This window comes from Delphinapterus leucas, chromosome 5 (assembly GCF_059928025.1).
Source record: "Delphinapterus leucas isolate spDelLeu-1000000601 "Yukka" chromosome 5, BTC_Dleu_Yukka2, whole genome shotgun sequence".
NCBI lineage: Eukaryota > Metazoa > Chordata > Mammalia > Artiodactyla > Monodontidae > Delphinapterus > Delphinapterus leucas.
This window is the reverse complement of record NC_143133.1, coordinates 75,725,677-75,738,325: the sequence shown is the minus strand read 5'-3', so window position 1 is coordinate 75,738,325 and position 12,649 is coordinate 75,725,677. Positions and strand designations below refer to the sequence as shown.

General features: G+C 39.5%; 1 protein-coding gene across 2 annotated transcripts in view; it reads right to left on the bottom strand.

Annotated features, from left to right (window-relative positions):
* Nucleotides 1-46: 46 nt before the first annotated feature.
* PAICS (phosphoribosylaminoimidazole carboxylase and phosphoribosylaminoimidazolesuccinocarboxamide synthase) overlaps nt 47-12,649 on the bottom strand; it is a 54,784-nt gene continuing 42,181 nt past the window's right edge. For both annotated transcript variants that reach the window (XM_089911971.1, XM_089911972.1), the window contains exons 15-16: nt 11,713-11,871; nt 47-6,730 (exon numbers count right to left, since the gene is read on the bottom strand). In XM_089911971.1, the coding sequence (XP_089768097.1) occupies nt 6,564-6,730; nt 11,713-11,871 (326 nt within the window). In that variant the 3' untranslated portion in view covers nt 47-6,563. The remainder of the gene's footprint in view (nt 6,731-11,712; nt 11,872-12,649) is intronic.

The following is a 12,649-nucleotide window of genomic DNA, read 5'->3' as shown; positions in this document are numbered from 1 at the left end:
TAAGCGTTTCGCAGTCGGAAGCGTCTTTATTACTGAGTTGGCGTCAAAGACCGCAGTCTTCACTCTCGTACCTAGAAATTTGCGAAGATTGAGTCGATACACCTTTCTAGAAGCGGGTCTGGAGGAACGAGGCGTCGGATCCTAGGAAGGGGTTGAAAAGGATTCACCAAACAGATTCGGCTAAAAACACCGTGCGTTTCCGGGGCGACCGCTGGGGGCGGAGAAGTGTCCAGGTCCCTAGAGGCGGAGCTGGGCGAAGGTCTATGGAAAATAAATAACAGGTCTATGGCGTGGTAAAATACCAACTAGAAACCGTAGGGGGTCATCTGAAGGAGTGGGAGAGAAGGGGAGGGGGAGAGAGACGGCTTCTTGCTGCCTGGGAATGCTTCATAGAGGAATTGGTATTTGAATGGGATCTTGAAAGGGGATTAGGAAAACCTGGGGTTGGTTCTGGGTAAAGTTCAGAGAAGCGAATATGAGGAAAGGCAAAGAAGAAGAACAGAATCTCCAAGTGCAAAGCACGTTTGGTGAAAACCCCCTGGCTACCCTTTGGGCTGCATTTCAGGAGCAGTTGGCAATAAGGCTGGAAGGGTGATGTGTTTTGGTGTGACAATACCCAGGTTCAGACACTCTAGATGTCTGACTTGTGAACGTGTTATCAGAGTCCCAGTTTTCCCGGCTGTAAAATAGGGATAATATATAATTGTTCTAGGGATAAACGATACTTCCTGCACCCTGTCATAGTAAGCACTCAAGTAACACACAGACATAGGGGATTTCGAGTTTTTGTAAGACCTTAAATATCAAGATGTGCTTGTCTAAACCGAGTACCTACCGAGTATTCTTGATGAGAACGCCTACTGCAGGCTCATTTCTGGTCACGATCCTACCAGTTCCTGCCTCTTCCCCCCTCTTCTCTTTCTCAGCAAACTAGCTAATTCCTTTTCATCCTTCAATATTTCTGTATCCTTCTGGTTCCAGGTTAAAAGTTACCTCTTTGACTTTGCAGACTCTGCAAGGTTCCCCATTACACTCTTTTATGGAGCTCTCTACTTCTGAGCACTGCTCATCGTTTAAGGCCTGTCTCTCTCCAGATGGACTGTAATTTCCATGAGGCCAAGGACTATATTTGCCTTGCTCACTGTAGCATCTCTAGGATCTAGCACACTCCCTGGCATATAGTTGGTACTCAACTTTTTAACTGAGTGAGTTTTTGCTTCTTTCTCCCTTAATCTGTGAGTTCCTTGTGAGCAGAAACTATGTCCAGCTCATGGCTATATCCTATGGTGCCTGGCACATTTCATGTCTGGTTAATATGTACAATGCAAAAACAGCAGTAATGATCCAGTGAGCTCTAGCTCAGGAGGATATAATCTCTGAATTAGTAAAAATCATGAGAAGGGCTGTGGACTTCTACTAGCTGTGGAACTGTCATGTATTTCAAGCTAATTATGCCTGGATTTCAGAGGGTTTAAAGGAGTTCGGGAAGACATTTGGTATACGCAAAATTTTATTAGAATTTTTCTGAGGAAAGATTTTGTAGCTTCCATTGGATTCTCCAAAGGTGTTCATACTAACTCCCCTCTCCCCCTCCAAAAGCTAAGAACCACTGCCTTAGTAGTGCATTTCTCTCTTTTCAGAATATTGACTTTATGTAAGGATTCACAGTTTTGGTTTCTATATCAGCCTGATCTCATATACTTTGTAGCTTCTAGAAATTTCCTCAGAATTCCTCTGCTGTGGATTCCTGTGTTTCTGTTTCTTCTGTCATTTTTAATGGGGTTTTGTGGCAAACAAGATATAAATGTATGGATTTAATTTGCCCCTTTTGAAACAGGAGTCTTCCAAACCAGAGTGATTTTTTAAAAAAATAAATTTATTTATTTTAGGCTGCATTGGGTCTTTGTTGCTGCGCACAGGCTTTCTCTAGTTGCAGCGAGCAGGGGCTGCTCTTTGTTGCGGTGCATGGGCTTCTCATTGCGGTGACTTTTCTTGTTGCGGAGCACGGGCTCTAGGCGCATGGGCTTCAGTAGTTGCGGCACGCCGGCTCAGTTGTGGCTCACGGGCTTAGTTGCTCCGCAGCATGTGGGATTTTCCCGGACCAGAGATCGAACCCGTGTCCCCTGCATTGGCAGGTGGATTCTTAGCCAGTGCTCCACCAGGGAAGCCCCAGAGTGATGTTTTAAAGCATGTACCTGATGTCGCTCTTCTATCCTCAGGATAAACTCCAAACTACAAAGCCTAGCATGTAAGGTCCTTTATGATCTTTTGTTACTGTCTACTCCCCTTGCATGTTATACTCCTCTAATATTTAGTTATGTATGGTTCCATGTTGCCATACCTATGGGAATTTGCACATATATTCATTCCGCAAATATTTATTGAGTGCCTTCTAAATGCCAATGTCAGGCATTATATCAGTACTAGTCGCTTGGGATACAATTAACAACAAAAAGACAACCTAGTGTACTCATGGAATGTATTTTCTAGTTGGGAGAGAGAGGCAATAAACAAATATATACCATGTTTGGTGGTAATAAATTCTACGAAGAAAAGTAAGGAAAGGTAAGAGGGATTGAGGACAGAGTGCAAGGAGTTACTGAAGCTTAAAGAGAAACGTGCCCAAGGAAATCTTTTCATTTCCATTCTACTGCTATTTTCACTGTACCACAGTGCTGGGTTAACAACCCCACCCCAAGTATTTGAGGTTGTGAGGAGTTAAATGCAAAAGGCACCATTAAAAGTAAGCGTTTCCACTGGCTTTCCAAGGACTGCTGGGCTGAAGATGTCAGGGAGAGATTGTGGATATTCTATGGCCTGTCATGTTTTATTTAAGTCGCATTATGCTGACTCTGCCCTTTTCTCCTGTTTTTAGAAATTAAATCAGCTGAAGGGAATATCAAATTCAAGGTAATTTTCATGGAATCAACTCCACTCATTCTATACAGTCAGCCAAATAGATTTTTACATAATGCATTCATGTGCTAGGATATACTTTACATATATTGACTCATTTAACTCTCATAATCACCTTGAGGTAGGTAGTATTAGTCCCACTTTACACACGAGGAAATTGAGGCACAAAAAATTTAACTTGAAGGTCACATCTTCTCTCAACTGGACTACAGTAGCTTCTTAACTAATCTCCTTGCTTCTCCTCTAATCCACACAACAGCCAGAGAATACTTTAAAACCTGTTGAATACATGTCAGCCCCTGCTCAAACTTACCAATGGTTTTTCCTGACACACTTCAGTGTGGTCTATAGGCCCTACGTTATCTAGCCTTTGCTTACATCAATATCTCCTTCCACTCTTACCCTTGCTCACAGAGCTCCAGCAATATTAGCATGTTTGCAGGTCCTCAAAAAGGCAAAGCTATTTTACTTTCTGTTCCTTTAGTCTGGGAAACTATTTCCCCATATCTTTGCATGGCTTCCTCTTTTACATCATTGCCCTACTCTCCTTAAAAACCTTCCTCTTACCCCATCACTGTCCTCTCACCTTGGCTGTTCTTCATGTGCACTTATACTTCCCTGAATCTATCTGATTTATCTTTTATGGTTTGTTATCCCCAATAAAATGTAAATTTTGTGAGGGCGAGGGCCTTGTCTCTGTTCAGTGTTACTTTCCTAGGGCCTAGAATAAAATAAGGCAAAACATGTATTTCACACATGGATGAATGAATAAAGCTTCACACAAGAGCTTGTCTTTTATTTGGCTGCTTTGTTTTAAATTTCAGGAGGCATTAAAGCAATTCTAAGTGTGGCTTTAAGATATAAAGTTTAAGTACAGCATTATTCAGACACAATTTTTCTTCCTCTATTTAACTATAAGCCCACAGAAAGTATAAACACCCAAAGATGGCAAACCAGGTAGGTTTGTGTAAATTACTTTTTATAACCGTTAAAATACTTTCAAACAAGTATTTACTCTAGCACTGATGAACTATACTACTGAGGGTGTATGTACTCTATTAAGAAACTAATAATGACCATTGATAAAGGTCAGTCCTATCTACGAGTCTCAATCAGTGTTTGAAATTTTAATGTACTGCACAGAAACAGGTGGAGCTTTTGCTAGGTACGGACAGAAGAGTTGAAATAGCAGCCAATGACTATTCAGAGACTATGAAGCCCAAGTTCATCTTTTTAATTGTTCTTGTGATCTAACTTTAGAAAATAAAGCAGTACATGATTTTTATAATTCCCCTATTTCTAACAGACAGCTAGGCATTAGCACATCAGAGCATAAGACAATGTAAGGGAAATAAACTGTAGAATTACATTTTCTCCTCTTTGGGAGCTTACAATCCAACAGAGAAAGTACTTGTAGCCACTGTAGCTGGAAGGTTTATCAGGGAAGGTTTCATGGAGAAAGTGAAGATGAAGCTCTAGTAACTTAACAAGTAGATTTTAATGACAAATGAGAACATTCTAAGAACTAAAGGTACAGATATGCAACAGTCTGAAAAAGAGGAAAGCAAGTTCCCTTGATGGGTTACAACAGCAATTCTTAACCTACAGACTATGGATAGGCTTCAAGGAACTCAGGAACAAATGGAACCTGTTAGTAAACATACTGTGCAATTTTCTAGGGAGAGGATCAATAGCATTCATATTTTCAAAGGAGTCTATGTTGCAAAAGAAATTTATTTAAGAGTTTTTGTTGTAAGTCCTTGGACAATCAACCTCAAAAATGTTGGGTTAAGAATGAAGACCTAGGGCTTCCCTGGTGGCACAGTGGTTGAGAGTCCGCCTGCCGATGCAGGGGACACGGGTTCGTGCCCCGGTCTGGGAAGATCCCACATGCTGCAGAGTGGCTGGGCCCACAAGCCATGGCCGCTGAGCCTCCACGTCTGGAGCCTGTGCTCCGCAACAGGAGAGGCCACAACAGTGAGAGTCCGCGTACCACAAAAAAAAAAAAAAAAAAAAAAGAACTAGATCAGGCTAATACAGAATTTGACCCTTGCTTGAGGTTTATGTACAGTGGATGGGTAAACAGGGTAAATTCAAGACCTGGTGATGAGTTAGAAATGAAAGGTCAGAGAAAAACATCAAGGATAAAATTAATTTGGGACAGTGAGTGCAGCCAGATATAGGCTTGGTGGAAGATGAGTTAAGTTTAGACCATTCAGACAGAAATGGACAGCTGAAAATACAAGTCTACAGACATTCACTGTAAAGAATTAAAATTATCCTACCATTATTTGTAAACAATGAACTCAATAGTAGGAAACATCAATACTTAAGGGAAAGAGTAAAATATGAGGAATGATTAAGATTGAGGTTGGAACAACTTGGTGTATAGCCCAAGAAAGGAAGTTAGGCCAGTCATACCCCACAGAGATCAGGTGAAGGAAGTGATGAGGTGCCAGCTTGCTAACAGTTGAGAGGGAAGTGAAAAAGCATAGACCGGGTAGGCCAGTGTCAAGATTTCATCTGTAGCAGAGATTCTTAACATTTTGGGGGGGGGGGACACATCTTTTTGGTAAAAATTGATTGCCCCCTTCTCATAGAAGTGAACATATACATAAAATTTTACATGTAAGCTTAAGGGGTTCATAGACACCTGGATTAAAGTTTCATGATCTATAAAATCCTCAAGGCTGCATAATGTAACACTGATATTTCCAAATATGGTTTATAGACTCATGATGAACTATCATACCTCTCAGTAACAACTGCTCCTTTAGAAGTGCATTTTGCTGGGTATACTGCCTAGACTTAATACTGTTACGAGAAAGAAACTAGTTATGGGTATTAACTGGGAGATTCCAATTTTTGAAAATGATGGTAGGTTGGGGATTGTTAGTCTGGCTAAAATATGTGTTATCAGAATTAAAAGAATTTTATGACCTACAGAGCCAAGTAAGATTTACTAACTCATTTGCAATGGCAAAGGTGACTCTACTTCTTTTCCATGGGAAATTGCCCTGACACTTAACGGAGAAGTTCTCGGAAGTCTCTCCATGGTTTCCGCAGTGCCCCTTCATCTTAATTCATGTCTTTCTTACCCCCAGAGTCAATCTCAGCTTTTGTTAAAAAAGGCAATATCAAACCCAAACATCATCTCTAGCTATAGCTAGAGATAAATACAACATCATTTTCTGACATACTGACTGCAAATAAAAAACCATGCCCTAGAGTTCTGTAAAGATCATAATGTGAAAGAGGACTATATTGCTCTTAACCACCCTAAGATACAACCATTTTAAGTTTCTAAAACTTACGGACTCAGATGTAGGAAGTAGTAACTTTAGAGCTCTATAATAGAACATTATTATCATTTAAGAAATATATTTAATTATACTGCCTACCTAACTGACCATATGTGGGTAAGAGATTAATTTTAAATGTATACTAATTTCACTACTTATAAAGAAATACTAATAAATATGTACATTTATTCTACTAATTCATGAATCTAGAGAGGCATTCATTCACTTTTAAATTTTGTTTTCTCTGATTGATTTAAAATCTATTCATCTTGCTTGATTTCTTTTTTCTGCAGCTAAACTAGAAATTTATAGTTTTTCTCCTAAACAATGCAATGATGTTGTTTCTTATAAGTTGCCCTCTCTGATTTTCTTGTCAGCCTGCTTCAAGGAAATCCAGGTGTTCAATACACTTGCTCGCAGTTTGGCCCAAATCAAATGGTTGTTTAATCCAAATATCTGAGCAGCAAACTGAGCTGATCCTTCTGGAGAAAGTATGGTTGAACAGCCAAGACCTATTCATAAAAGAAAAGACAGAAAATTGAGCTGTAAATTAATGATGAAAATACCACTTACCCAACTATTTTATACTCTCAGAAGCCCTGCTAGCCACAGACAATACAGCTACAATATTATCCTTGTCTGAAGTAAGATCTGTAGAAGGAGTTTCCATCTTTACTCTTTAGAGTGATAAAGTGATTATAAGATGATAAGTAATATTTATCAGCCAGGAACAGATATTTTATATACAACTATCACTCTTCTCACTAAATCCACTTGCAAAGAAATTTACCTTTTTTCAAAGTTCTTTTCACATACATTATCCCTTTAAATCCCTGGTGAAATGCAATAGAAATAAAACAAGGAATGAGGTAGAATCATCTGTTCTTAGACAAACCTGAGGTATGTTAATTATTTTGGTAATTTTCTAGTTATTCCTTTTGTTTTTGCACTTGAATTATTCTAACATTTTTAAGCAGTGGAGAAGTCAAATCCATAAAATAATTTTAAGAATTATTATAAATAAATTCAATAGTAATAAGATCTAAAAGACAGTAGACTAGAAAGTAACTTCCTTGGGGACCACAGGTTTGCTCAGGCAGTTTCTCGAGGTGGTACTATTATGTCTGTGTCATTAGAGTCAAGGACTAAATAGGTTATAGATCCAAAAGATCCAATTTTCCTAAATACTCTTGGAATTCATCAGGCTCTTTGACTCTCACTATCCCCAATAAGAACAGACTAAAATATAAATCACAAGATTTAATTTGTATTAATAAATCAATTTACACAGCTCTGCTACTTACTACATAACCAACATCAGCCAAATTAATTTTAGTGTCCTTATCTGTAACATGGGGATGATAACTAGCAGCTACCTTATGTGAGGATTCAGTGAGTTAATACAGATAAAGTGCTTGGAGCAGTGCCTGACACATAGTAAATACTCAATGAATGTCAACCATTAGTAGTAGTAGTAGTAGTAATAAACAAGGTAGAGCATTCCACTCTAACAACTGAAGTACCTGTGCCTACTGCCCATGACTCACTTTCTGATGTCAAGAAAACCTAATTAGCAAAAAATTAAGCTACCTGGTTGAGCATGCCATAAGAGCAAGAGGAACGAAGTTTTCAGGATCTTACACAGGCCACTGTGAAAACACTCCTCAAAAGATTCTCCCCAATTCTAATGATCAGAATCTAAAAATATTCTAGGTTCTGTCTCTCCCTGGATATTACTAGGTAAAAACTGCCACATATTTGCTCAAAATTCCTTTTTCTAAGCTCCATGGATAATAATACCTATACTATTCCTCTGGCATAAATTTGGGTATAGTTTCATCTATAGTTACAGATTTTTAACTTGGGAAGTTGATATAATCAGATCAGTCTAGCTGAAGATAGATTAGTCACAAGATGTATGTATCTCTGAAACCTATAAAAACAACAGTAAAGGGAATAAAGAAAATAAACATACACAAACAAAGAGATAACAGCAATAACATTTTGGCAAAGGGAGTACTAACTAACTTAGCAGACCAAGAAAATTTAATCCTAACTAGAAGCAGGGAAAGATGAGAAGCAGCCTGACATTACAGAACCCACTCAAAGGTTGAGGAACTGGTGACACCAGATACCTTTTAGGGGAGGAATCAGGTTGAAAACGGGGCTAAAAAGAAGAAGACTGAGTGAAAGTCAAGAAGAAGTAAGGCCACCACATCCTCCTCCCCACTCTATGTACCTGAACAATGGCCCCTTCTGCACCATGGCAGAGTTTTAAATTCTTCTGGAGGCAAAACAGACTTTAGTCCAGACTTCTGTGCCAAGCGGGCACAGGTGAAGCAAGGAATGCCACAGTGAAAACATGGGATTAAGTTTGCACATGTTAACAAACTCAGGCAGGAGACTGAGACTAAAAATGTTCTCTGGGTAATTCTGGCCAACACATGAGAAAAGATCAAAGACACTGATGTGAAGGGTTATTCAAAGAATGACCCTACAAGATCACTCACAGTGGAGGCCACTTTTGACAAGCCCTACCCACTTGCAGAGCTTCCAATTGGTTTTTTATGACACTTAAAAAAAAAAAATTATATTTATTTATTTGGCCGTACCAGGTCTTAGTTACAGCACACAGGATCTTCATTGCCGTGTGCGTGATCTTCATTGCAGGATGTGGGATCTTTTAGTTGCGGCATGCATGTGGGATCTAGTTCCCTGATCAGGGATGGAACCCGTGCCCCCTGCATTGGGAGCGTGAAGTCTTAGCCACTGGACCGCCAGGGAACTCCCTTCAATTGGTTTTTACAGTGCCATTCTTAAACAAGAGAAAACAGCCAAGGCTTATTAGCAAACAGCTATGGAAAGGAACTAATATGAAAGGAACAATAATAATCTCAGAAAGATAAAGGAGGTTATTGCAAAGATTAAACAAGAAAAGTATGTTTGGGGAGGTGGTAGGGGGAGACCAGAGAACAAAAAAGAGCTGTAAGAAATTCAAAATACCACATTCAAAATGAAAAGCTCCATAGATGGGTTGAAATGTAAAGTTGAAGAGATCTTCCAGAAAGTATGGCAACAAGAATAAGAAAACAGGGACTTCCCTGGTGGTGCAGTGGGTAAGACTCCATGCTCCCAATGCAGGGAGCCCGGGTTCGATTCCTGGTTGGGGAACTAGATCCCACATGCATGCTGCAACTAAGAGTCCACATGTCACAATGAAGTTCCTGCGTGCTGCAACTACGAAGTCTGCATGCCACAACTAAGACCCAGCACAGCCAAAAATAAAATAAATATTAAAAAAAGAAAGAATAAGAAAACAAAATAGAAATCAAGGCGGTGAAAAGTAAATCCAAAAATGAAAGAAGAAAGAAAATGGAGGCGGAAGGAAATTATTAAGTAATTCAAGAAAATTTCCCAGGACTAAAGAATCAAAGTTCCAGATTAAAAAAGCCCACTACAAGCCCAGGATGAAAACAGACTCACCAAGACGCATCTTCGTGAAATTTAAGAATAATGGATTGATAAAAGATCCAAGAAGTTTCCAGAAAGAAACAAAATTCATAAATGACCTAGAACCAGAATGGTGGAAGGGCCCTGGAGTTCTCAATAACTCTGGAAGCTAGAAGACAGCGGAGTAACAACCTCAAAATTCTGACAGGGCTTCCCTGGTAGCACAGTGGTTCCTGCCTGCCAATGCAGGGAACACAGGTTCGAGCCCTGGTCCGGGAAGATCCCACATGCCATGGAGCAACTAAGCTCATGCACCACAACTACTGAGCCTGCGCTCTAAAGCCTGCAAGCCACAACTACTAAGCCTGCCCACCACAACTACTGAAGCCCGCACGCCTACAGCCCAAGCTCCGCAACAAGAGAAGCCACCGCAATGAGAAGCCCGCACACTGCAACGAAGAGTAGTCCCTGCTCACTGCAACTAGAGAAAGCCTACAAGCAGCAACAAAGACCCAATGCAGCCAAAAATAAATAAAATAAATAAATTTAAAAAAGAAAAAATTCTGACAGAAAATAGTTTTCAACCTCGAATTCTATTCCTAAATTATCAAATCAGACTGAGCTGCAATAAAAACGTTTTAGGTATACAAGGTCTCAAAAAGTTTATCTTCTGTACCCTTTCCTCAGAAAGTTCACTAGAATGCTCTCCAACAAAAAGTAAACCAAGAAGGTAAAGATATGGGACCTAAGAAACAGGAGATCTGAGACTAGAGAAAGGCAAAATGAATGTCCAGGATGCTGTAGAGAGAGATCCTAAGACGAGCAGTGCAGCAGGCCTAGAGAGAAGCCAGTCCATATGGGAACATGTCAGAGGGCACACTTACTTAACACGTATCAAGAGCGGATTTACACTTACACGACTGAGAAAAATATGAGGTATATTAAGTGATAAGCAAATCGACTCTTACTGAAACAGTATTGACACTCAGGCCTCATAGATCAGATCATTATCTTGGACCATGATGAGCACACAACAATATTGTTATTTTATGAGATCCTGCTCAGCCAGCCAACTGATGAAACTTCCTTGGTTTTAATTATTCTAATACCTAAGTTTTAAATATCTTATTTCCTCTACAGAAGTAACAATCACATTTACAAAAAACAAAACAAAACAAACAACAAAATACCATGAATGATGTATTCTTGGGTGGGGAAAAAAACAAAACCCAAAACCAAATATGAACTTGATCTAACTACAGATTTTACCACCACTTTACAGAAAATAGGGGATGGAACAGCATGTTAAACAACACCCAGGAATGTAATCAGCTAAGTCCAGAATGCAGAAAATTCTATAGGAGAAATGAAAGAGGAAAAAAAAAAAAGAAGATTAAAAGACTTTAGGGCTTCCCTGGTGGTGCAGTGGTTGGGAGTCCGCCTGCTGATGCAGGGGACACGGGTTTGTGCCCCGGTCTGGGAAGATCCCACATGCCGCGGAGCGGGTGGGCCCGTGAGCCATGGCCACTGAGCCTGCACGTCCGGAGCCTGTGCTCCGCAACAGGAGAGGCCGCAGCAGTAAGAGGCCTGCGTACCGCAAAAAAAACCCCAAAAAACAAAAACAGAACAACAAAAAAAGAGACTTTAGAGATATATCAACTAAATGCAATATAAGGGCTATGTTGGATCTTAATTTGAATAAACTGTAAAAACAAATGAGACAACTGGAAAAATGAACACTAGTTGGAAATTAGATTTTAAGAAATTACCATTAATTTTCCTTAGGTGTGAATGTGGTATCATTATGATTTAAAACTAGAGTCTTTATCATTTAGAAAGACATACGTAAACATCGAAGTATAAAATGCCATAGTTTCTCAGATCTGCTTTAAATAATCCAGGAGGAGAGGGCTATAGATGCAACAAGATGTTAATTTCTGAAGCTGGGTAATGGGTATGTGAGATTTCATTATGTTATTCTCTCTATTACAGTGCATAGTTGAAACTTTTTAATAAACGTTTTTTAAAAATACAATTATCTTACCACTGGGTAATCGAAGAGAAGACCACACATCCTGAGCTCCCCAGTCTGGAGTGAGGGGAGGACAGCTGATAACTGGATATGCTGTGTTACCAGACATCACTGGTCCTAAACCATTGCTTCTGCCTGCCACTGCCACAAATACAGTAGGAATGCCATCCCCTAGGCAAATTACAAGTTTATAATTAGGCTAAGCACTCAAGAGATTTAAAGATAGGTTAAAAAAAAAAAAAGGGCCCATGTGTAGTAACTCCTTGAGTTCTTAACAGTAGTCTCCAGAAAAAGCACTATATTGACACTATTATTAAATATATATTCAAAATATAAGGTTCACTCTGCCACTTACTGTATATCAAGTAATGAAGTAGCAAGAAGAAGTTTGGCCATCTTTGAGATCTGTAGTATAAAGGAGGTATAACACCAGGGTGTGAGCGAGGGAATGGTTCAAAGGCCCCTTCCACTATTGCTACTTTGGCTCGCTGAAGCAAAGAATGACACCACCTGAAGCGGCATCTGTCCTGGCGTCTTTCAACCAACAGGGTATGGGAGATACAATTAATAGAGACTAGAGGTTTAGTGACACTTTTTTTTTTTTAATTTTTCTATTGTATCTTTTTTTATACAGCAGGTCCTTATTAGTCATGAATTTTATATACATCAGTGTATACATGTCAATCCCAATCGCCCAATTCATCACACCCCCACCCCCACCCCTGGCGGGTTTCCCCCCTTGGTGGCCATATGTTTGTTCTCTACATCTGTGTCTCGATTTCTGCCCTGCAAACCGGTTCATCTGTACCATTTTTCTAGGTTCCACATATATGTGTTTAGTGACACTTCTTGAAATAAGAGTTGAGGAACTGAATTCAATAATATAGTACCGAAATATTTAAGACCCTTCAATATATTTTTAAACATACCTCATAAATATTTTATTCTT